General features: G+C 43.4%; 1 protein-coding gene and 1 long non-coding RNA gene across 3 annotated transcripts; one reads left to right on the top strand and one right to left on the bottom strand.

The window, feature by feature from the left end:
• Nucleotides 1-5331: 5331 nt before the first annotated feature.
• On the bottom strand, nt 5332-23875 carry drd4b (dopamine receptor D4b). 2 transcript variants are annotated; one of them, XR_013909030.1, is made up of 5 exons: nt 23627-23875; nt 21870-21982; nt 19648-20240; nt 7959-8041; nt 7737-7874 (listed from the first exon to the last, which is right to left on the bottom strand). XR_013909030.1 is itself a non-coding variant. In XM_026147107.2 (4 exons), the coding sequence occupies exons 1-4, from the start codon at nt 23873-23875 to the stop codon at nt 7672-7674; spliced, it is 1158 nt and encodes a 385-aa protein (XP_026002892.2). In that variant the 3' UTR covers nt 5332-7671. The 2 variants fall into 2 exon arrangements, 1 of the variants encoding a protein (XP_026002892.2); XM_026147107.2 differs by lacking the exon at nt 7959-8041 and having other exon boundaries at nt 5332-7874.
• On the top strand, nt 23612-25136 carry LOC145428724 (uncharacterized). The gene is made up of 2 exons (XR_013909038.1): nt 23612-23671; nt 23766-25136. It is a non-coding gene; the product is annotated as an uncharacterized LOC145428724 (long non-coding RNA).
• Nucleotides 25137-26141: the final 1005 nt, after the last annotated feature.

Below are 26141 nucleotides of genomic sequence, written 5' to 3' on the forward strand. Positions count from 1 at the left end.
AAAATTGCAGACTGCACAGATGGTACCTTCCCAAAGTAAAAAGTACTATAGCTTACTAGGGTATATATTAGACTTAATAGTCACTATATACAGTAATTGACTTCTATTCATTTTACATCAAATTAAAACTTTGGGTGTCAGATAATTATTTATTAAAAGCTCGACATTTTAAATGAGAATAAGAAAGAAAAGTATGTCTTTGTGCCCCCTTTTCCCTGTTCATGCCCTATCGGCCCCCCTGGCTAAACTTTGCTAGATCCGCCCCTGCACAGTTACCAGCGTCAGCTACATAAAAAAAGATCCTGGTGTAGAAAGTAATATTAAATAAATTCTAACAACAGCTTATCAAGCTTAAACGTTCTGCTGTTGTTCAGCCGCTGGTTTCCTCTTTCTGGTGCAAAGTGGGCCAAAAGCAAACTAGAGACACGGACTCGCGACAGAAAAGCCGATCAGCTGATCATTTAAGCAGTTTCACGATTGAAGTAGCAGCCGGAGAGCGAGAGGCAGTCGCTTGTTAAGCTTAACGTGGGAATGCTTTACAAACATTCAGAGATGGACTTACACACTTGCTTTACTTCTCTCGGGGATAACTTTGTCGGAGATGAAATGCCGGGTTGCTAGCGAAGCTCCACATGCTATCCAGACCACCGACAGGTCCCGCATGCCACAGCCGCTCTATCACGTGATGCATACTGCTCCGACTGCTAACGTTCTGAGGTGAGTTACGGCGTGTTGCAAGTTTTGTGAGGTGCTTTCGTGATATTTAATGGATCGGATTACATTTTTTATTTTTCTCCGATATCCGATCCAGTCATTTAGGTCAGTATCGGACCGATACCGATACGTAATATCGGATCGGTCCATCTCTAATATTTATATATAAACATATATAAATAAAACCACTTTGTTTTACATTAGTAATTCCTTTTGTGCATAATTTTATATTGTTGTTAATAATAAATGAATTAAAGCAACAAAACAACCTGAAGAGCCGGTTCTCTAAAAAGAGCCGGAAATCCCATCACTACACGCACACACACACACACACACACACACACACACACACACACACACACACACACACGCACACTGTGAGATTATTATTCTGTCATATGTTATCTTATGCCTGTAATCAAAATGAGTGACTTATTATACTGCTGTAAGCCGCATCACACTTATTATAGAGAAAATGATCAATGTGTAGTTTTAGTTTGCATTACACTTCTGGATGAAGAAAATGTGAAAAATCCTTAGATTTATTAGATAGGTTTATATTGTCCTATGCTGTTGATTTACTGTGAATGATTTACACTGTTTCATGACATTTCATACTGCTGAGTTAAGGAGAGAATATTGTGTGCAGAGGGCCTTGGTTTCTGATAATGCAGGAGACGGATCACATTCCACAGGAGTTTCACCCCCTGTACTCTGTAAGCAGAGAGACAGGGAGCCAAGGTCATAAGTCAGGCTCAGCTAGGAGTTAGAAAACATGTGAATGTTAGGTTTTTACGACTAGGTGGGGGCCATCAGAGGCTGTAAGAGTTTGAGTAACCCTCCACCAGTTTGAGATTTGCTGTGTCCCTCTGCATGCATGTCTCCCCATCCGGATGGTTTATGCTCATAAAGTGTTGAATTGTATGGAATAAAAGATTGTTGATTGAGCATTTATACACCGAGTATTGTCCTTCCTTCAGCCCAAAGATTGAAAGAATTGGGAGGATTTAACAGCACACAAGGTGATTTTGCAGAGACATGGGAAGATGCCCAGCAGCATCTTTAGCTCAGAATTAGCAGAAACCAGAGGGACTTCAACACAGCCATTTATAGTCTGGAGTAATAATGTGAAATATGATTTCCATGGAAGACTTGCAGCCAACAGAACGTTCGTCATATATGGAAATAAAGCCAACGAACCCGCTGCAGCAGCTGATTCTCTGGACTTACAAGTCGTAATACTGAATGAGCATTCTGTATTACTGGGAACCAGTTCAGTGTGTAGCCTGCGTCTTGCCCTGTGACAGCTATGATAGGCTTTGCCCCCCACGACCCTGAATAAAGGTTAAGAAGATGGATGGAGTCTGTGTTCAAAGGTGAAACAGAGAGAATGAGGGAGGTAAAAGTTTTTAGGAGTCTTGGTACTACTTGTCTTACTTGTGTTAGTGCTAAGAAGTAAAGACGGATTCGTTTTCCTCACATGGGGAAGTGGTCCAGAATTCATTTTGCAACATGCAGAATCAATATTTAGAGATATTCTGTAAAGCTCTAAAAATACTTGTTTAATGTTCTCCAAGATGACAGAACAACCTATACGCCACAGCTGAAGTGCAACTAGGAGAACTGGTGTGGATTTAAAAGGAGCTCACACAAAATGCTGAGGAAATCTTTGGCTCCCATCAGAATGATGAAGCAGAGGCGGAGGCAGACATTTGATACACCTGGGGCTTAGCCCTAAAGGGTAGTATGCATGTGGGATTGGGGGGGGGGGGGGGGGTGTTGTTTATAGGCTCTGTTTTGAGTTTTGTTCAAAAGAGAATGACTTCATATAGGGAAAAATATATATCACTGATCCAGAATTAAAACAGGACTACAACAGCTCAAAATCAGGACTACTTAGGACTTAACCAAGACAGACCCAGAATCAGAACTAGATGATAGTAGCACTAAAAATCATCATAGACCTGCACTACACCTGCTCTTGTTCCTCTCTCTCTCTCTCTCCCTCTCTGTTCCTCTCTCTCTCTCTCTCTCTCTCTCAAACACCAACATCATAAAATATACAGTTGAAACCAGATGTTTAAATACTCTTCAGATAAAAACACTTTTTTAATTGTAACATCAAATCAGACTAAATGTTTATTTTTTTTAGATTGATAAATATAAAAAACATATTTGTTAACTTTAAGAGTAAAGAGAGAAACTGTCTGTGTTTCTTAATTGTAAACGGCACCAAATTGTATTCAAAATTGAGCCACACTTATGGAGCTCCACAATTCTGTTCCTGGTGTTTTGGTTGACATCTCTTGATTTTCCCATGTCACAGAAACAGGCTCTGTGTTTTGCCTTATATGCATCCACAGCTGTGCCACCAGTTTACTCACATGGACTCTACTAACCAATCAGAAGCTTCTTCAGCTCAGAATGGAATCGTCTGCAGTTTTCTTATTAATGAACAATAAACTTAGTGTACATGTACTCCTAGATTTGATGAAAGTGATAAAAATAGAAGCTCTGTCTCTCTTTATTCTGACATTTAACTAATTCAAAAGATATTTCAATATTTATTTATCCAAAACAAAACAAGTTTACTCTAAATTGATATTGTACAGTAAAAAATTGTTCTTGTGTTTTCCATAAAGTGTATGTAAATATCTGGTTTCAACTGTGAATGTACTGCTGTGTTGAAGTTCCTCTTGTTTTGCATAGAAATATACTGAACAACATACAAAGCATAATATATAAAATAACATCTACCAGAGTTTTTTCTTTGAAAGAAGCTCCTTATGTCCATTCTTGTATATCAGTGCATTACTGAAACCGATTTATTTAGCCGTGGAGGGTAACAACTGAAAATATGAAATAAACACACATGTAAGCTAAGACTCTCTAAAGAAACAGCATTGTTGTTGTTCCGCTTTTCATTCCTTTTCATTCATTTGTTGATTCACTCGAAGAGAAAGTAACGTAATATGGGTCAAGTGATCAGTTTGATATCAATCTTTCGTGATTCACCGTCATATTTACATTATTTGTACAGTACGAATGATTTACTTTGGTACCTGGTCAAACTTCAGTTCTCCTCTGTCTGCCTCCCTGCGCTTCTCCAACAGCGCACTCGCAGGCAGCAGCTGCCCCCGCCCCCTCGCTTAGTGCCTGAGCTCGGATCATACCAATATTAGGGGGGATTTACGCAGAGTCATAAATTCCCACAGTGTGCGCTATGTGCTTCGAATATTGTGTGTAGTTTTTGTTTTATACAGTTGTCAGCCAGGCATCTAACTATGAAAAAATTACACTCCAAAAGACCCCGGGCTTCTGAAAAAACAACCCGGGCTTAAGCCCAGTAAGCCACCCCCCCGCTCCGCCACTGTGACTGTGATGAAGTGAAGCTGGTCAGCCAGACACAGATAACAAAACTATTAAACCGCCCACAATGACACACAACATGACCAAAAGGACAGAAAGCCATGTCAAAGAGAAACAGGAAACAGGTCCTAGATAGAGACATGACGGCCTCAAAGAGAAATAGCAGCAATGAGACAAAATGTTCTTATTAGGTTAATAACGTGACTATAAAGAGAGAGAATCGCCTGAAAAAGAACAAAATAACGACAGAGACATGACGACCTCAAACAAAATGACTACACAAAACTCCCTCGATTATAAACAAACAACTACCAAAGAGCCTCAAGAATAACTGCAAAGTGGTTACAAAAGCCTCATCATGCCTAAAGCTGGGCATACACGGTGCGATTTTGAGGTCATTTTGAGCTGATTTTTCAGTCGTGTGACCGTTTTAGGGATCGGCCCAAGTTTCGCCTTAATCATCGTGCGTCGTGCATCGTGTAGTATACGTGGGGTAACGAGAAGCGATTAACACCTCACGACCATGGAAATCATCAATCCTTTGGTCGTAAGAAAATCAAACCTGTTTGAAATCCTGTCGCCCCTCGTGAGGGTGTCACCGCAGCCTCTCACACTGCGCACGCACAAACACAGAAATGGAAGTGAAAAGACGGAGCAGCAGTGCAGCGTGTGATCTGGACACAAGCGACGGAGGCACAACTTGTAGAACTTTGGCTCATCCGAGCCTCTTCGATGTGGCCTCACAAAATTATCAAGACCACAACAACCGTGAAAAGAGTTGGATGGACATTGGTGCTCAATTATGTTTTTCATTAGCAATTTAACAAAGTTGATGGTGGTGGTGGTATGTGTGTGCGTGTGTGTGTGTGTGTGAGTGAGAGAGGGAGAGAGAGGGAGAGAAGATATTGTGACCTTCTAACCCCTGCGAGTCAATCTTACAGTTTGAGCAGGAGCTGAAATAATCGTATGCTCAGCTTAAGAAAGACGCAAAATGATTTACTCGAGTAAAAAGGACACAGCTTATTTCTGAACTCCACCTTTATCAAAAATTTTGATTTTTACAAATGACACTAACATGCAGTACACAGTCCCTTCTCTCTCCATGAGAATGAGCTAAAACCACATCTGGGATGTGGTCTGTGTGCCTGGAACGACGTGTTCTGGCACATCCAACGATGCCATACACCCACCACGCCAACCTCAAACCGAGCTGATTAGATTTCAGATGAAGGCCACTAAAGACTGAGCTTTTAGAAAGATGAAACATTTTATTAGAAACTTTCCCACTTAAAGTGTGGATGTGGCATACAGTAGGCACAGTCAGTAACAAAACACAGAGTGGTAATGATACCACTCACAAAACGTGGAAAAACTTTCTGTGAGCTTTCATTCAGCATCAAGCACACTGGAAATACACCAATGACCAAATAAAATTGCAACGTCTACAGCTGTTTTTAAGATTTTTCGGTATTATTCAGCAATAATGTGCTTTAACTGGAATCTTGTGAGACAGCAATAGTTGTTTTATCTTATATTCCTGTAATGTTGCTCTAGGAACAATAACAATATTAGCATGGTTTCTTACATTAACAACAAATGCTCGTTAAAATGGCACACATTTTCATTATATTATGCCTTGAACTAAACCAACAAGAATGTCTTCTTACAGTATCAGAAAACTATTGTAATTTTCTTCCCCTTACAACATGCATTACAATCATACTACATATTATGTGTCTATATGTGAAAGAAAATGTAGAAAATAATGTTTGCAGAAGGAACATGTGGTATCTTAAGTATCATAAGCTGCTGTTATTTAGCAATTTAAAAAGAATTATTAATACCACTCATTTCCTGTAATAATGAGAAGTTGAGCAAATATAGTATATATAACAAAACTTTATGTAGACGTGCAGTTCCTTCAGCGCTGAAGCAGAGAAAGGAATAAATTACTCATTATTTCCACGACAGCTTACATTTTTTTGCATGTGTTTTAGATGGATCAATTCTATCATGATGGACAAGAACATCCTTTGAATTTAAGGCATAAAGCTACTAATATTATATGAATCATTTCATTATTACATATCTTAAAATTACTTTAAAGCAGTTAAAGTAAGCTAGTTTCGACTGTGCTATATTCAGTGTTGTATACCATTGAAGAGGTTCACACCAGCTCATTAGATGTCAGCAGTTCATGACTAAATATTGTTATCTTTCACACTTTGGGTCTCGTTCCAAAATCCTCTTTCTCTGAAGGAAAAACATTTTTCCATTTTCAGCTAAAATCAGTTAGGCAGTTACAATGCTTAACTGTACCTGACAATTCATACGACAAGATCTGATGCACAGTTTTACAGATTAGCCATGCCTGATCTAGAAGCAGTCTAAATTGAACTGATGTGAACTTTTCATTATATCAAAAAATTTATTCAGTCTGTTATGTATGGAAACACTTGAATGGTTTCTTACCTGAAGATAGAATAAACACAACATCATTATATCCTTCCACTCAGTCAAACACACTCACAGAGGTTGTTTAGCTCAGCTATGATCAGCATAAAGGCTGGAAAAGGTCGCACACTAGATTCTAGACTGGTAATGTAAAGGAGGCAATACAGTCTTCTGAGCAGAGTCAAAGTAGGACTTGTAACCCTACATAGTGCATCTTGCTGTGCCACTAATCACATCTAATACTATAAAAGTCTTTATTCAGTGGGTAACTCATAAGCGAGCACTGATTACTAATTCTGCTTCTAATGACTGAAAATTGCTACTATGTGGCCGAGATGACGATAATTCAGAGCTGTACAATGTTTTTAATGTTTCTATTCTTTCCAGCCTTTAGCCTAAGCTAAGCTATACTGAGCTAAGCTAAGCTACTCTGAGCTAAGTTAAGCTAGGCAGCTGCTGGCTGTAGCTTCATATTTACCACACAAACATGAGACCGGTGTTTATCTTCTTTATCTGTCTGCAAGAAACACATCATGCCAAACTGTTGCTTTATGCTTATTCATAACAGTAGGCATGAGTGGCTGATTTTAGACAAGTTTTTGCTCTTGAAGCTGCTTTTAGCTGCTTGTCATTCTGCTCTGTTGAAGCTTACTCAGTCTTTCCGTATAGTTGGAGATGTTTTGAGATGCTCATGTCCTTCTGTGGAACTGGCTCACAGTAACCCCAGCCAGCCAAGGCTGATGGACAGTATATTCCAAAAAAAGTGCCATGTAGACAAAGTGAAATCTCTGTTTTCAATAAGGGAGGCTGTGTTCATCTGTTTTCTGTAGCTTTCCACAAATGCACTGTTAGTTTTTTCTAGGCCGTAATTCGTGGGGATCACAAAATCACGTCATCAACGGAGAAAACAGACCCAGATATGGAATTTATAAGATCAGTATTTGCAACTTAGAAACAATCTTAATAAGTTGTCAGCAAGCCACTATCAACCATAAGTAAGTGGTTAAACTGAAAACCTCTGACTTTCCAGCAGAAGTCATATGCTGTAAATCCTGTAAATCCTTCCAAAACCCATTCCCAGTCTCGTCATTCCGCCTTCAGCTCACTGCAGAGTCTGTGGTGGGAAATCTGTTGTCAGCAGCAGCTGCGGAAGCATTTCTTGAAGAATTTCTTGAACTCTGTGTTGAACATGGTGTAAATTATGGGGTTGAGAGCACTGTTGACGTAGCCCAACCAGGTGACAGTGCTCATTAGACCAGGATGGATGCTGCATGTCAGACACACGGCTCGCATCGTATGGACCACAAAGAATGGAGTCCAGCAGAACAAGAAGCAACCTGTGGAGAGCGTACAAAAGGGAAATCAAGTTTCTTTTCACTTTAAGTTGTAACTGACAGATTCATATGAGCATACACACACACCAGTCAAAGGTCTGGACAGCACTCCATCACTCTTTGGTCAAACAGCCCTCACACAGCCTGGAGGTGTGTTTGGGGTCATTGTCCTGTTGAAAAATAAATGATGGGATGCATGTCGCAGTAGGATGCTGTGGTAGCCATGCTGGTTCAATATGCCTTCAATTTTAAATAAATCCCCAACAGTGTCACCAGCAAAGCTCCCCCACACCATCACATCTGCTCCTCCATGTTTCACAGTAGGAACCATCGTTTCCCTTTTCTGTGTCACACAAAGACACGGCAGGTGGAACCAAAGATTTCAAATGTGGATTCATTAGACCAAAGCACAGATTTCCACTGGTCTGATGTCCACTCCTTCTGTTTCTTGGCCCAAACAAATCCCTTCTGCTTGTTTCTTTTTCTTGGTGGTGGTTAAAATGGTGTCTTAACAGGATGCCATGTAGTTTCTTAGCAGCTATTTGCCCATAAAGGAATTATGTAATTTTCCAGACTGACTGAGCTTCAGTTCTTAAAGTAATGATGGATTGTCATTTCTCTTTTCTCAGCTGATTGGTTCTTGCCATAATATGAATTCTAACAGTTGTCAAATAGAGCTGTCAGCTGTGTACCAACCTGACTGCTGCACAACAAAACTAATGGTCCCAACTCCATAAAGAAGGCAAGAAATTCCACAAATGAACCCTGACAGGCACACCTGTGAGGTGAAACCATCTCAGGTGACTAAGTAAGTAAGTAAGTAAAGTTTATTTATATAGCACCCTTCACAGACATATGTCACAAAGTGCTTTACAAGGTAAAAACATAATACAGTCATAAAATACACCATGAAAACCCTGGTCTAATTAAAAGCTTTTTGAAATAAAAATGTCTTTAGCTGCTTTTTGAAGGTCTCCACTGAGTCCAAACCCCGTAGAAATAGGGGAAGTGCATTCCGCAATCTGGGTGCAACAGCTTGGAAAGATCGGTCCCCTCGGGTTTTAAAACGAGTGTGGAGGACCACTAAAAGGGTTTGGTTTGCTGACCTCAGGTTACGAGTGGAGGTATGTGTATGAATCAGATCAGCAATGTAGGGGGGGGGGGGGGGGGGGGGGGGGGGCTGTCTCTGTAATGCTCTAAAAGTTAAAACTAGAATTTTAAAATGGAACCTGAATCTGATTGGTAGCCAGTGCGGCGACTTTAAAACAGGGGTCATATGAGCACCCTTGTTCGAGCGGGTCAGTAGCCTCGCTGCAGACTAGCTAGTCATAGATATCAATATTTACTAAATAATAAACGATATTGTGCAGCACGCAAGATAGACAGCGCACAGTGTGCTTTGAGGCAGCAGCCAAGAAAGCTTTAGTCCGCGTCTGTGAATACCCATGTGTACACCTGTGTGGATCAGCATGCTTGCATTCCAAAGGTTTCTCCATGTAATGATCTGCTAGGGAGTGTGGGGGGGCCACAGCCCCGTCCTCCAGGGTGTGAAGCGGGTATGGAGGAGATCAAAACTCCAGACATCCAGAGGCCCCCAGAACACAAGAGACCATGGAAGACCAACAGAGGGGCAGCCGCGCCACTGTTCCAGTAAGAGCTGAGGAGAGTCCCAGATGAGGGCTCGCCCAGCAGCCGCGGAGCAGAAGTCAGGGGGAGTTGCAGTGACGCGCCCGTGAGCTCCGCCGGCCCCCAGCTGTGCCTGAGTGACCGAGCCCCAGGCCGAGAGGCCGGGGGCACCCCACCTCCAAAGGGGCCCGAGCGAGCCCCAGGCTCCAGGCCCCGACAAGCGGCCGCCAAGGAGTGAGCCGGTGTGTACCCGGACGCCCACCCCCAGACACAAAGAACCACCAACACACCGACACCTGAGGGAGTCCGCCACCGGCAGGGGAAGTGGTGGTGGGTGGAGATAGGCCTCCAAACCTTGGAGGGCCTGAGGTGTCCCCAGAGAGGTGGCGTCTGATACCCAACCTGACATATAGACACAGACATACAGGCACACACAGACACAAACATCCATTCCCACCCTCATGCTCTCATATGCACTCACTCCACACTCAACCAACGTGGAGACAGACATAAAGAGACGCTGTACACACAATCACACTCCCCAAGCGTACTCTACAAACCAGGTTTAGGTACCCTTGCCCCTGGAGGGGGGAATTGCACCCAGACCCAGGTGGTGTTACCCTTTTCCCTGCGGTGGGGAGAGGCAGACCACCCCGACTCCGCAGCAGCAGGGAGGCCCCACACCCCAGACCGCAGTCGGACGGCCAACTCCTCCTACTAGCCCTCCCGCTCCAGCAGGCCGCAGAGAATGGGGGTGGGAGAAGACTCCAAACCTCCCTCCACCCGCTCATTGTAGTGTTGATGCATATGTGTTCTAAGGTGCAATTAAAACCCAGGAGGGCATGGAGCTACCTGCCAAGGAGCAGCAGGTAAGCGCATAGTCCCTCCTGCTAGCCCTCAATGACTAAGTGTATTTAAAATTGAGAGGTGGGCAACGTCGTCAGGGGTGAGGTATACACCCTGATGGTAATTTGGACTCCGTGATTGTGCCCACCCCCAAGATCCTATATGTATGTGTAATGAGAGTGTGAATAATGTGAATGTCTAAGTTGTGGGATAAAATTGAGGCAGAGGCAGCCAGAAGGGGACGGGGGGGGGGGGGTAGCCTCCTCTGCACCCTGGTGACATACCCCCACTCCAAGGCCCTGCATGTGTGGGTGGTTGTGGAGGAGCGGGAAGAGGGAGGCAGCTGGAGATGGGGAGGGAAGGAAGGGAGGGGCAGGTAACCCCTCCCTGGGGCCAGCTCCCCCGCTGACCCCAGTAGGCACTCCCACCCTTCGCGACCCGCCAGGGAAGGGGGGCCCAGGCCCATCAGACCGGGGCCCAGTGCAGTAGCGCCCTCCGGCTCCACAGAGCCCTGGACAGTCCACCCAACCCCACCACAGAGAAAACTGCACCCACCCCACCATCCACACATCTTCCAGACTACATAAGACGGTAAACGCCCAGGCTGAGATCTTCCTCCACCTCTCCTGTATCTCCCCCTCCTGCAGAGAGTTCCTGAAGAGAAGAAAGCTCCTGCAAGATGTGACCATCCCCCCCACCAGTTGAAGAGCCCCCCAGGCGGCTCGACGCACCGGCGGCACCCTGCTCCAGGGCCGGGCCCCCATGCACCCACCCGCCCACAACCCCGGCAACACACCAACCAGGACCCAAGCCCCCGAGGCCCGGCCCGGGCCCCAGCCCAGAGCCCTTTCATGTTTAAACAAGTAAACAGGCTGTTACAGTAGTCAAGTCTTGTAGAGATATAAGCATGTATTATCATCTCGAGTTCACTTGTTGACACGATGGATCTAAGTTTAGAAATGTTCCTCAGGTGAAAAAAGCAGGTTCTTACTGTCTGATTTAAATGCCCCTCCAAAGAAAAAGCTTCATCAAAAATGACACCCAAGTTTCTAAGGTTATGTTTCTGTGAGGAACCTAAGTCACCCAGTCGCCGTTTAATATCAGGTATTGCACTGCCTGGTGCAATAATCAGAGTTTCTGTTTTGGCCGGGTTTAGCTGTAAGCAGTTATTGTTCAACCATTGTTTAATGTTGGTTAAACAGTCAATCAGATTGGAGAGCTTATGAGCTTCAGCAGGCTTAAAAGAATAATATAGCTGAATATTGTCAGCAAAAAGATGATAAGATACTTCAGGAAACTGCTGTATTATCTGACTTAAAGGAAGAATGTATATTAAAAACAGAATAGGTCCCAGCACAGAGCCCTGAGGAACTCCACACAACAACTCTGTAGATTCCGACATGATCTGGTCTGCAGACACACTAAAACTCCTTTCAGATATATAAGATGAAAACCAGTCTAGAACAGAGCCAGACATCCCAACCAGGTCTCTCAGTCTGTTTATCAGGATGGTATTGTTGACTGTATCAAAGGCTGAGGTGAGGTCTAACAAGACTAGGACTGTGTATTCTCCGGAGTCTGCTGACATCATAATATCATCAGTAACTTTCAGTAGTGCTGTCTCAGTGGAATGCAATTTACGGAACCCAGATTGAAAACGGTCATGGATGTTATATTTCTCCAAGTATGCCGTAAAGTGGACAGCTACTGCCTTCTCAAGGAGTTTTGACATAAATGGGAGTTTGGAGATAGGTCTTAAATTTTGAAGTAGTGTTGGGTCCAGGTTGGGTTTTTTGAGCCTTGGTTCCACAATGGCATGTTTAAAAAAGCTGGGGAACACCCCAGTCTGAAGAGAAACATTAAAAAGGTTCACAACCCAAGGACCAATGGTGTCAAAGGCATTAATAAAAAGCTTAGTGGGGATAATGTCTGAGGGGCTCTCGGACGGCTTCATTTTGTCCACCAGGGCTGCTATTTCATCATATGTTACTGTTGTAAAAGTCGACCAGGAGTACAAAGGGAGTGCCTGACTCGGAGAACAAGAAAGCTTTGGGGAGATTTTAGCATTGATGTCGTTAATCTTATTAAAAAATCGGAGGAGTTTATTACTATCTACTTTAGAGTGTACATCTAAAGGTCCCACATCTGGGGAGACAATAGCACTAACTTTGTCAAAAAGAAACTTGGGATTTCTGTTGTTTTTTGTTATGAGTCTAGAAAAATATTCTGATCTAACAGTTCTCACTGTGTCATTTAAGGAGAGCATGAGATCTCGAAGATGGAGCCTGTGTACGTCAAGTTTGGTTTTCTTCCATAGTCGTTCTATTTTGCGGCATATTCTCCTTAAGTTTAAGATAGACTCATTTATCCAAGGGCATGTCTTCTTTTGTAAAGCCGAGCTTGTTTTAATAGGTGCCACTTGATCCAAAATGGATGTGCATTCCCTATTAAAAGACTGAATAAGAACATTTACATCATAACAAGTGGAGACCTGTCAAACATAATGGAGAACCTCTCAGCAGTAGTCTCAGTTATTATGCGTCTATGAGTTTTTAACTTCACAGGCGTCTGTTTAGAGCTAAAATTAAGTTCAACAAAGATACAGTTATGATCACTCAAATGTACATCCTCAGCAAACACATTGCCAATGTTGAGGCCAAAGGAAAAAACAAGGTCCAAGGTATGGCCTTTTACATGGGTTGGACCGGAGACATGTTGGACAAAGTTAAAAGACTCGGATATAGATAGAAGTTCAGCTGCAGAGTTAGATGAGGCATCATCAATATGAATGTTAAAATCCCCAAGAATTAAAGCTTTCTCCAGCTTGATAATAGAAGATAAGAAGTCCATAAAATCCTTTAAGAACTCAGTAGCAGGGCCAGGAGGGCGATAGACTAAAACACAATGAAAGATGTTCGTAGAGCCCACCTTAATTGTTTGCGACTCAAAGGAAGAATAGTTTTCAGTTTGCATACCTCTGCAGGTGAAACTGTCCTTAAAGACAATGGCAAGACCTCCACCACGGCGACCTAAATGGGGGGCGCCCAAGTAAGAGCAGTCTGCAGGACGCAGTTCATTTAGGTGAATAAATTCGCCATCCCTCTGCCATGTTTCGGTGAGAAACAGAAAGTCCAGGCTTTTCCTTGTGAAGAGCTCATTCAGAGAGAAGGATTTGTTTGCGATGGAGCGGGCGTTCAAGAGCGCGATCCGATTAAAAGCTGACAGCGCAGGTTTCCCATCAGCTTGTCGGAGTGGAATTGACAGCAAACACCGTGCCCGCACGCGAGGTCTCCAGCAGCGCCACGGAACCGGCGGGGCCAACCACCGGTTGTGCGATGCGGGCTGTGAGGGCGCAGCGGTGGGGAGATAATTGGCAAAATCCAGAGCATCAGATGGGCAGGATCCACGCTGTAGTGGCTGCAAGTACGTGTTTCCAATCAAATCCGGAAGGGTAACTGGCAGCAGAAACCGGGGACGCCTCCAGACGAGTCGGGAAATCTCCGATCTGTAGTCTCGTCTGATGTGTACCTGGATGCCGGCCCTACAGCCTCTTTTCCCCGATTTCTTCTTGGAATTGCTTAGGGCACGTTTCGCAGGTAGCAAGAAGTAATCCAGTGAGGTGGAAGAGTGCACAAATGGTGGGGGAAAAGTTTTTCTATAACTGTCCCAGTCATCATAAAGACGTTCCATAGAGTCTTTGATGTGGAGCAAGGAAGAACGGTCGTAAATCACAGCAGCATAGCGCCATATATTAAACGTCAGGGCTGATATAAAAGCATAAAATACAACACAGCGTAGGCAGGTAGATGGCAAGCCGAGCAAAGGCGCCATCTTCCTGTCACAGTCCTGTCACAGTCGTCACGCATGAAGCTCACTGAAAGAAGGCCGAGGGTTTGCAGAGCTGTCACTAAAGGGTGGCCACAGCATGTCTTTATCCTGTCTTCCTTCTCTCACCCCAACCAATCACAGCAGATGGCCCCGCCCCTCCCTGAGCCTGGTTCTGTCGGAGGTTTCTTCCTGTTAAAAGGGAGTTTTTCCTTCCCACTGTCGCCAAAGTGCTTGCTCATAGGGGGTCATATGATCGTTGGGTTTTTCTCTGTATCTATTATTGTAGGGTCTGCCTTACAATATAAAGCACCTTGAGGCAACTGTTGTGATTTGGTGCTGTATAAATAAAACTGAATTGAATTGAATTAAAGCGCTGTCAGGAATCTGAAATATAGAGTTATGAATCTTTTTTTTCTTTGCTACAAAAAACCCAAAAACAAATTCCGCCACTCTGAACGTCTCCGTGTGGTCAACAGCAGACACACATTATGCCCCTATCGTGGTCTAAATCAATCAGAGACAGTCAGGGGCGGGGCCTCTCTGATTGGCCGTGGTCCAGATATTCCCGTAGTCCTTCATGTGTACATTTGATTTGGATAGAGAGAGGTGAGTAGCTTGAATAAAGCGATATCGATTCATTAAATCCTGAATTGACATTTAAATATAAACTTATTTTGCCAGAAACGCCAGAATTTCAGGTTAAAGCTCATAAAACTATTTCAACAACCACCAAACAGTAAATGAGAGCAGGTACACGGACTCCACACAAAGACGTAAACGCAGAGCGGACCCCACGCAACAGAATCAGCTTTCTCTTTCTCGGCTTTCTCACCCGACGGCCCGTAGACAGACAAGCCGTCGGGGCTGAAAGCCGACAGCTCACCGATTCTGATGCATCGGGTCCGCGCTGTGTTTACGTCTTTTTTGCGCTAGAGTCTGAGCTGCAGGTTTTGTCTCTCTCCAACCAAAATTCACTGAACCAGCAGCAAAAGAAGATCAAACTACGCTTCACATTTGATAAACATCGTCATGAATTCACTCTGACTTTTGCTGTTTTGCTTCCACCACGATAAAATCACACTTCATGCACAGCGCTCTCTCTCTCTCTCTCTCTCTCTCAAATTGGGGTGATCGTGGCTCAAGAGTTGGGAGTTCGTCTTGTAATCGGAAGGTTGCCGGTTCGAGCCCTGGCTTGGACAGTCTCGGTCGTTGTGTCCTTGGGCAAGACACTTCACCCGTTGCCTACTGGTGGTGGTCAGAGGGCCCGGTGGCGCCAGTGTCCGGCAGCCTCGCCTCTGTCAGTGCGCCCCAGGGTGGCTGTAGCTACAATGTAGCTGCCATCACCAGTGTGTGAATGTGTGCGTGAATGGGTGGATGACTGGATATGTAAAGCGCTTTGGGGTCCTTAGGGACTAGTAAAGCGCTATATAAATACAGGCCATTTACCATTCAAATCTCTGTTTTCTGCATTATTCATTCGCTTATTACCCATCAGTCTACTGTTGTTTACAGCGCTGTCGGCCGCTGTCTTTTTTTATTTTTTTTAATCTTTTTACTTAAATGACCTCGGACAGGAATTTAAACATTTTAAAATTATGCAAAATGCAGAATTTTTTAAGGTTATCTGCTATAAAAAGCCAGGCCAGGAAAATCTTTGTGAATTGGAATCGAATGGATTATAGAAATCAGTGATGATACCCAGCCCTAGCCTAAGAAAAGGTGCACCAGTGCAACCGTGGCAAAAAGTTAGTCTAGAGCCCTGTGAGTGTGTATATATATAAATATATACATGGAGAGAGAGAGAGAGAGAGAGAGAGAGAGAGAGAGAGAGAGAGAGAGATACTGATAATGACTGACATTTGGATAATGAGTAGTATTGTAGCTTCCAAATCTGACTCCCCCACACATCCCTTTCTGGGTCAGGTTGACCTGCCGTTAGTCCTGTAGTGTCTGTGTGTGTGTGTGTGTGTGTGTGTGTGTGTGTGTGTGTGTGTGGCAGGTGTATTGGAACCAGAGCTTTAGCAGCTGCAGCTTACTCAGTCATCAAGCCCTTTAAATACCCGGCTCTGCCACTTCCACTCAGCCTGACTGTAGACTTGGCTAACTGTCAGTGTCTATATGCGTCACACCAAACCTAGACCAGGCAAGTCTTCTTTTGTCATAAATGTGCATCCCCCACTTTCCTCTCATTAAACGGCCATCCCACAGCTCTTTGCTCATTGAACCATAACAACGCAGCAGCCTCCCAGTGTGTATATTCTGCTAGTCTATTAAACGCCTGCTCTATTCTACCAAACTAGTTACTCATCCATAGCTCCAGCTGTCCATATGCCAGGCTAAACTCATCTCCAGCTAGCTCTCAGTCAACAACAAGCTCCCAAAACCAAAATTCCCCTGTTTTTCCTGCTTTTTCTTACAGTTGTCCAATCTTTTAGTGGTCTGTGTAACAGCTACCACTTGTCTGTACAGAAAACCTACAGTGATAGTGACAAAGTCAGCAGCTGGCCACAAGTATTAAATATGGTCACAATCTTTGTTTCTGTTCCTCAGGTGTTGGGTTAAGTAATGGTTTGAAAAGGGCATTTACCTACAAATGTGACGCCCCCGTGGCACTGATATTAGTAGTCAGCACTGCTGCCTCACAGCAAGAAAGTCTTGGGTTGAAATCTGTTGCTCATCTGACCCTTTGGTGTGGAGTGTGAATGGTTCTGTGTCATTCTGTGACAGACCAGTGACCTCCACAGGTGAAGCGCACACACACACACACACACACACACACACACACACACACACACACACACACACACACACACAAAAGATCAAATTCACTGTAAGATGGCCCGTAAGGATTTGCCACGGAGGAAAAACTAAAGAGAAGAGAGATGGTTTTCTTTGCCGCCACAGAGTGAGTAATGGTTTCAGCCTGACCACAGGACATTCTTTCAGAGTTAATTTAATATGTAAAAAATGTGATACACTGTGATACACTATTAAAGGTTTCTGTTAGGTTCACTCTCACAATATGCATTTATAACAAACCAAAGGACTGAATGACTGAAATGTGATTACGCACTCAACTGTATGATATGTGCATAGTCTACATAGATATGTCTGTGAAGGTTCTCAGTCATCCAGGTCATCGTAGTCAAAGGAGCTTGCAAAGAAAAGCGTCTGGACTTCTTTAAGTTGCTTGAAGACGTTTCACCTCTCATCCGAGAAGCTTCTTCAGTTCTAAGGTCAAATGGTGGAGAGTCCCAGATATAAACCTAGTGGGAGTATCCCCCCACAGAGGGACAAAAGGACCCCCTGATGATCCTCTAATCGCCTGAGCCAAGGTGTGAAACTGGGTGTGGGTCCCAATCAGCCAGAGTTGTTTCGAAAATGTGTTGGCTTGATTGTCAGCAATGAAGAGTTTGTAAACATCTGGTTTCAACTGTATATTTGATGATGTTGGTGTTTGAGAGAGAGAGAGAGAGAGAGAGAGAGAGAGAGAGGAACAGAGAGAGAGAGAGGAACAGAGAGGGAGAGAGAGGAACAGAGAGGGAGAGAGAGCGAGAGAGAGAGGAACAGAGAGAGGGAAAGAGAGAGAGGAACGAGAGAGAGAGAGAGAGAGAGAGGAACAGAGAGAGCGAGAGAGAGAGAGAGAGAGGAACAGAGAGAGAGAGAGAGAGAGAGAGAGAGAGAGGAACAGAGAGAGCGAGAGAGAGAGAGAGAGAGAGGAACAGAGAGAGAGAGAGAGAGAGAGAGGAACAGAGAGAGCGAGAGAGAGAGAGAGAGAGGAACAGAGAGAGAGAGAGAGAGAGAGAGAGAGAGAGGAACAGAGAGAGCGAGAGAGAGAGAGAGAGAGAGGAACAGAGAGAGAGAGAGAGAGAGAGAGAGAGAGAGAGGAACAAGAGCAGGTGAGACACACATGTTAGTAAAATGGTTGTTTACCAAAAGTATCACCGTATCATAGGTCCTCATGTATCTCGTACCTAGTGTTTCTTTTTAGGTTTGTTATTTTTCAAATTCTATATTTATTAAGTTTTGCAGGCTTGTTTGCACAACAAGGGTAAATAATTATATAAACGTTTCTGAATCTAAATAGTGGACTTTGGTAGAATTAAAAAATAAGTGTAGTGCAGGTCTATGATGATTTTTAGTGCTACTATCATCTAGTTCTGATTCTGGGTCTGTCTTGGTTAAGTCCTCAGTACTCCTGATTTTGAACTGTTGTAGTCCTGTTTTAATTCTGGATCAGTGATATATATTTTCCCCTTTACGAAGTCATTTAGTTTTGAACAAAACTCAAAACAGAGCCTATAAACACCCCCCCCCCGTAATCCGCCTCTGTTATTGGTTATAAAAAACGGGGCCTTCACTATGAAAGACTGAATCAGTCTCTGCCTGTACTTTAAAAATAACCTCAAGCTGGCTACAACAAGATAAGAAACACATTTTAATAAGTTACTGTAAAAGTAGAACAATTCAAATGTGTCATCTTGTCCACGTCTGCCATCGGCCTCGCTCTCTTCCAGCATTCGCACTGCTCCAATCTGCAGCTCCACATTCGGTCTCTGCTCAGTTCAGCTGCGGTTGGACATCTAGATTGTTGGCCTGTAAGTCTAGATTCTGCTATGCAGGTGTGTCACTGGTTTATAATCTGTGACAGACGTGCACAATACAAGCTTCTTTGTGTAACCAAAATGAGAAGAAACAGCAGTTTTCTGTGTTTCAGTATCTTTGTCCAACAAGCTGTAACTGAGTAACTATGGAAGCTCAGCCACATAATAGGAAAAGATCCATGTTATTGGAAGAGATACATAAAAATATAAACCAAGCCCTGGACGGGCTTTCGTTTGTTCAACAGCAACATTCAGCTAACATTATTTATATTAGATTAGAAAGATTATAAAACCTAGTTCACTGTTACACTTGTATTAAAGGTCATACTCCCCATGAGAAAGTGTCCTAAATCAGTTTTAACTTGATTTCATTTATAGTTGAGGCTTTTCGGCTTACACCAGAATTATGTCAGCTTCATTTGCAGCCTCTGAGGTTGCAGCACAGCTCGTGCGTGCTTGGACGGAGGCATCATAAGAGAACTGTGACACGCTGCTTTCTGCTTTTCCCAAAACATTTCTGATGCCAGCTGACCAACAGGAAATGAGCTCAGGAAACTCTGATTCGTCTCCCTTTTTAGCGATCACAACACAAACCTCCTGTCGACTCGAATCATTGATGTGAATGATTGAACGGATGAATGAACGTAAACCGAGCGACAGCGAAAAGCCTGCTAGAAATAACAGGAACACTTAGGTCAACGTGTTTCGACAGCAGGCAGAGGAGCTACAGCTCAAATCCTACAGTGCAGGTTATCACAGCAGCGCTGCTTCTGTCAACTATCCACCCAGAGTTGTAAAACACTGATTTGGACTAAAGCTTGGTAACACTAACGGTCCTCGGGTGCTGCTGGCTCACCAATAAAGGCACTCACCTACTACGACAGGCAGGACCTTCATAGCTTTCCTCTCCCTGCTGTTGAGCTTGGCTCTCGTCTTCATTTGCTGCTGGCTGAAGGTCAGCGTAGGCACCGAGTTCTCTCTGTACTGCCGTGGATAAGGAATCTCCTGTTGTATGTAGTCGCCAGAATCATCCATGCGAGACTGGGCTAGATCTCTCTCAATAATCCTGGGCAGAGGCATGGGCAGAGGTCCAGGGATGGTGCCCGGCACTGGGGCGAGGGTCGTGGTGATGGCGGCGTGCTGCAGCTTCCTGCAGGCCTCGATGCTGCTTCGTAGTTTGGCCTTACGGGTCTCCTCCCAGCGACGCAGCCCGCGGAAAACCCCAAAGTAGAGCAGGACCATGATGGGGCAAGGAATGAAGAAGGAGCAGACTGAGGAATACACCACATAGTTGTTGTCCTCCAATTTACACTCTGTGGGATCACGGTTAGGTACGTTGTTGATGCCAAATATGACAGGCGAGGCCACTGCTAAGGCCAGCAGCCAGGTGGCAGATAGCAGGATGATCTGACGATGGTCCACATGTTTGCGGTTGTAGTTTAGTGGAATGGACACGGCAATAAACCTGCAGAAAGAAAGAAGCGTTCACAAGGATATGTTTAACATCATGATCTCAAGCGCTTGGAAGCATTTTGGTTTCCATTCGTAGTCTATGTGTAGTCCAAATTTGATTGTCTAATCATTTTTAGTAAAGCTATCATTAAATACATTAAATACTGGTAAATAGTCTTTTGGTAAGTAAAAGAAGTAAAATAATCTAAACTTTGTCCTAGGAAACATTTAGCTTTTGTCCACTTCTGACAGGAAGTCTCAGCCTGGTTCACAACACTGGAAAAAACTGTTATTCTTACAGTAACACAGCTGTTCAGAGTTTATATTGCATGATTTTCATTTCAGTATTTCCTGTTACTTCAAATGTATAAGGTTAAAAATGTAAATTTCAGTGTCAAAGCTGAATTATTCTGAGTTACAAAAATAATTCTCTGTCCTCGTGTCACTGAGCAAAGACTCCGGAGACTAATTCAGTCATAGTTACTGTCAAGTTATACTTTTTACCTTGATCGATCACGCTGGGTACGTAAGCGTTGTTTGGAGGTTTTAAATAAAAAGATAGACCTGGGAGCTTTGACAGTCATTTGTAAAGTGGACTCAGTCTATTAAAGGCTTTGGATGACTGTCTGCTGACATTTAGACAAACACAGGGACAAAATTTTTAGCCCCTCTATGAAAATTTCATTTAAAAAAATTGATGTTAAACAGAGTAAGGTTTTCACGCAGCTTTTCCTCTGGCCTATCCGAGCAGTCTTAGGGTGTGAGGCACCCTGGACAGGTCGCCAGTCTGTCGCAGGACTAACACAGATAACTATTTAACCTAACCCCACTAACTGCATGTCTTTGGACTGTGGGAGACGTGGGAGTACCGGGGGACAACATGCAAACTCCACACAGAAGGACCCCGGCCTGATGGTGATCCTGAACTCAGGATGACTTTACTCACTGGCTGCAGTGCTCAAGAGTAATATTTTGTGGTGGCTGTGCCTTTGAGAGAATTCAAAAAACTATTTTGATTCATTACAACCTCCCATGGCGCAACATTGATTTAACTTGGCAAACGAATATATCCGTCCTAAGCAGCTATATTTTCTGTCATTTTATTTTAGCTGTAATGATTTATAGTAAATCAGGCTTTTTGAAAAGCTGCAGTGACCTTGGACCTTTTCATGCTCTCCCGTAAATGATGAGTTCTCTTCCAAATCACCAAAGTTGCAAAGTTAAAGCTACAACAGCCATATTAATGGTTAATTCACCAGACTGAAATAACCTGACATTGGCCTTTAAAAATAGAGAAATTTCAGTTTAGTGTGGATGTGGTGATACAGAAAGTCCACGAAACATTTGTTTTAATGCTTGTTTTTAACTTGAATTTCAGTTTGGAACTTAATTATTTTATAGGAAACAAAATGTGAGGAGTATATCTGGATTACACTGTTATCTGAATGAAATAACTATATGATGAAATTCCCTTTTTAATATTACGTTTTCTTCTTTGTAGCAAGTATTTGTGTCCAGAACAGCTGAAGGATTAATCATAGTATCTGCTGTGTTTTTGTTAGTTTTCACCTTTCAGACTCATCTTCATCGAATGCCTTTGACAGTAAAAGCAAGCATGTAGGAGCAACGTAAAGAGGTATACCTGTCCACACTGATAGCACAGAGGTTAAATATTGATGCGGTGCACAGCATCACATCCATGGTCATCAGGCCATCACACATCAGCATGTTTAAGGACCAGACTCCACCCTGAAACTGCACACACATAAACAAACACAAAAACACACAAACCTTGAGTCAAAAGAAACTCACTGCAAATATTCCCAATCCTCTTGTCTTAGTGCCACAAACGTTCCTGCATGAAGCATGACTCTGTCCCCTGACTTCTTCAGCAAGCACAGTAGGCGTTAACTTTCAGACAGACTTTCTAATCCAGTGACTGTATGTGGACAAAGCACTGGTGTGAAGATTAACTGGCTGTGACCACTGGCACAGATAACAAGATCTCAAATGCAGCTAGTTAAGGAGGATTTAAGGGGAAGCCTCAGCAGGGCGTCTCTATTATATTTAGACAGGCAGGCATGCAGGCAGGTGGCTCCTGATACTGAAGGCAAGGCTACATCCTGGTCTTTTGCCTGCAGATGTTGTGAATTATGGGTCGTACCTTTTCTCAACACCAGAATAAAGCTCCCACTGTCTCCCCTCGGTCTTTATTTATCCTGATGAAAGACGAACAGCCGTCTCTGTTTTATGATGCTCTTTTTCTGATGAGTATAATTAGCTACCTCGCTAAGTCACAACAATCTGAGTGTTAATCCTCCAGAATTGTTATAATTAATAAACACCTGAATTCAAGACAACAGCTTTCTGTCCACTAGTACTTTAGGGCTAATTGGAAGGTTGCCGGTTCGAGCCCCGGCTTGGACAGTCTCGGTCGTTGTGTCCTTGGGCAAGACACTTCACCCGTTGCCTACTGGTGGTGGTCAGAGGGCCCGGTGGCGCCAGTGTCCGGCAGCCTCGCCTCTGTCAGTGCGCCCCAGGGTGGCTGTGGCTACAATGTAGCTTGCCATCACCAGTGTGTGAATGTGTGTGTGAATGTGTGGATGACTGGATATGTAAAGCGCTTTGGGGTCCTTAGGGACTAGTAAGTGCTGTATAAATGCAGGCCATTTACCATATATTTGGAGTTGTTATTTTCTGTGTTTCCATGCTCTTTTCTTTAACCTCCTGACATCCACATATGTGGACATCACATTTTGGGCTGTCTAGACCAAAATACTAAATTGTGCTCTACAAGGGCCTGATGTCCACTAACGAGGACGTTTTACTGACACTGTTCTATTGAAATTTAAAACCGATGTCCTCATATGTGGCTCTCATTTTTCTCAGAAACAAAAATCAGGTAAAATAACAAAAAAAATTCTTTGTTTTTACATTCATCAGGTCCCAATTAGCCCAAATAGCAAAGAGAAATTAAAAATGCATGCTGTGGAAGAGTTCGGGTCTTATGAGGTTAAGGGTATTTTAGACGGGTTTGGAGTCTAAAGTTTGCATTTTACTGTTTTTTGTAGCAAGCATGTGTTTTTTTCCCCAGTTTTGCTATTTTTGCACAGTGGTTTGTACGTCTTGGTTACGTCTATTACGTCTATAGTCTCCAGGCCTTTAAAGTTCTTATGGGCACCTTGGATTTTGTGAAGTCTTGAAGCCACACTGTGCGGCCTTCAGTCTTTATATATTTTTCATTTCCTCTTGGTTAATGTTGCATCTGAACTGCAGGAGATGTAGAGATACCTGCTTATCTTCTGTCTGACGCTTTCTTCGAGTCACAGTCAGACTCATCTGCACGCATGCTGTACTAAATGCTGACCTGATAAGCCTGTTGGGTAATACGGCTCTTACCTCTGCGTAAACGAAGAGAGGGAGAACCAGCACCGCCAGCAGCAGGTCTGCAAATGCCAGACTCACTATAAAGTAGTTTGTAGTGGTTTTTAAAGCTTTCTCCAAGTAAACGCTTATACACACGAGCACATTTCCACAGGTGACGACGATGATCAAGAAAATCCCGAAAATGAGAGCTGGGAAGTTTAAATGTTTGACGGCGGCCGCCGGCAGGGTGTCGTTGTTAAAATCCGTGAAGTTGTCCGACATGGTCGCCGGTGTTGCACCGTGCGCCGCAGACTGACGGGCTCCTTGTCCTACGAAGAGTTTCCTCCAGGGTAGTTTTCATCTATAAGCCGTTAAGGAAAGCAGAAGGTTTCCAGATGAAGTCGGGCTAAGTTGTTCTCCGTGGACGCGCATCCACGGCGCCCAGTGTGCGCACTGAAACCGATGCGCAAAGCCACACCGCTCGATGTAACCACGTTACCAGCCCTTAGGAACCCTTTCTTCAAATTTGACCGGCTGTCAAATGTGGATTCTCTGATAATTGCTCGCTACTGAAGGGGTAGCTGTGCAAAGTGGACGAATCAGAAGGCAACGGCTTAACCGGATAAATCTGCTTATGTGTTAACAGCCTCAGCAGGTTGGCAAATCAGGTTCGACCGAGACAGCAAACAGTGTGGAAATCAGCTGTTCCTCACATATGTAGACTTCTTACACTAAACTGCAGCTCTGAATATCAGTACATGGGAAAGACTTTACATGAAGTCATTCGTTAATTGTTTATATAATCGGAATGATTATTTTCTGCTACACTGAGTAACAATGAGACATATTTCAAACACATATTTGAACTCGATCTTTTTTCTAAAAGTATTCAAGTAGTTTTGAAGCTAGCCAATCAGGAAGAGGAGGAAAACGTCAGCAACAAGTGAGACCAAAGTGGTGAAACACAAACTGCGCTCATATAAGCGCCGCTCTACACTTGCTGTAATAAGCTGCAGTTATAACCCAAACATGCTACACAGGTGTATGCTCTGTAACCCCCTGTCCCAACTTTGCTCAAATCTGGATCAAATTTCAAAATATTATTAACAATAATAATCTCAGTTTTAACATTTATTTATGGTAAATGAAGTACAACATATATAAGATAGAGCCACTAGTGTGCTACATGTGGTTGCAACATGAGAAACAAATGGGTAATGTGAAGATAGTTGCATCTATCTTTTACACTGTTTATGGTTTTTATCTCAGCTGCTTCTTTTAGTTTCACATCAACAGCAGTCTCCTATTTTTTCACAATTTTCTTCTTCATCTCAAAAAAAGCCTGCAGCTCTCTATATTGGCACTATATTTAAAGTCATATAATTGGGTTTAACCGGGTATCACATGGCGGTCATCACATGATGAGCATTTCAAGTACTTAATGGGCATTTTGGCAGTGTTGGATTTTACTTGTTTCGTGTGTTGATGATCAAATATGTGGCTTAGAAATGAGCAAATGAAAATAAAGGCTTCAGAAAACTAATTTTAGCAGTGGCGGCTCTGCTGAGAGTCTGTAAATGTTAGCGTTGTTAGTGGATAATATGGCGCTTGAACCATGAAGGCTGCCATTACTGATATCTGCACATATCTAATGCCATTGCTGGGCATTCTTTCTGCTATTTTTCATGCTTGAATACACATTTCAGGAATATGGTGACTGACATATATCTGAATGACTGATTGGATATGCCCCGATGAGCAGTTATCATGATACTGGAACTGATGCCGAAGTCATTCTGCTAGAGTCTGAGAAGCAGAATGAGCTTCACAGTCATGTGTAATGAAGTGCTGCCTGCATCACCGCCTTTAAAGACTATCTGCTCTTAGGAATTTTCTGTTTCTCAGATTGAAACTGAAAGTCCTGGAAACGCATCAGTAGAGGAATACTCTATTCCATACTTTAATTAAAGTCTCATAATTAAAAGTTTTCCACTGCTGCTCTTCAAGGGTAGCGCTCCCATCTTTGAAGTTAGAGTGAGGAAGTAGAACTGAATTATGCCAAAATGGGAAATCCTGTGATCGCTGTTGGTAAAATCACACACTGACTCACTGAGATAACACCTGGTGTGTCTTCTATTCACTGATGTGGACACTGCAAATGACCAGGTCAGTAACAGCATTTCACTTAAAGTTTCCTGGACATTTCTTTGGATACTTTGATAGGTGGTATTATCTTGCTGGGGTTACATGATATTCATGAATGATGAACCAGGCCCTGTAAATTACCCTGTAGTGTATTCACTACTGCAGTGATGAACAGTCCCAGCCAGCAGCAGCAGGCCTTTGCTACATGTGGCTGCTTAAGGCAGTGTTTCCAAACCACTGTGGTGTGGCACAAAGGTGTGCCATGGAAGATTATCTGCTTCCACCTGATTAGTAACGGGCAGCACAATTATATTCTCTTCCACTAGAGGGCAGCACAACTACCTGCTGTAATTCAATGGGTTGCCAACTGCCAGGAAAACAGAAGAAGACGAAGAAGAAATTA

Source organism: Astatotilapia calliptera, chromosome 1, assembly GCF_964374335.1.
Source record: "Astatotilapia calliptera chromosome 1, fAstCal68.1, whole genome shotgun sequence".
In the NCBI taxonomy this organism is placed as follows: Eukaryota; Metazoa; Chordata; class Actinopteri; order Cichliformes; family Cichlidae; genus Astatotilapia; species Astatotilapia calliptera.

Coding starts and splice junctions, on each gene's coding strand:
- drd4b (XM_026147107.2), bottom strand. CDS start 23,875: ATGTCGGACAACTTCACGGATTTTAACAACGACACCCTGCCGGCGGCC. Junction 21,983..23,626: donor CTCTCTTCGTTTACGCAGAG/GTAAGAGCCGTA, acceptor ATGTGTGTGCAG/TTTCAGGGTGGAGTCTGGTC. Junction 7,875..19,647: donor GGTCCTGCCTGTCGTAGTAG/GTGAGTGCCTTT, acceptor CGCTCTCCACAG/GTTGCTTCTTGTTCTGCTGG.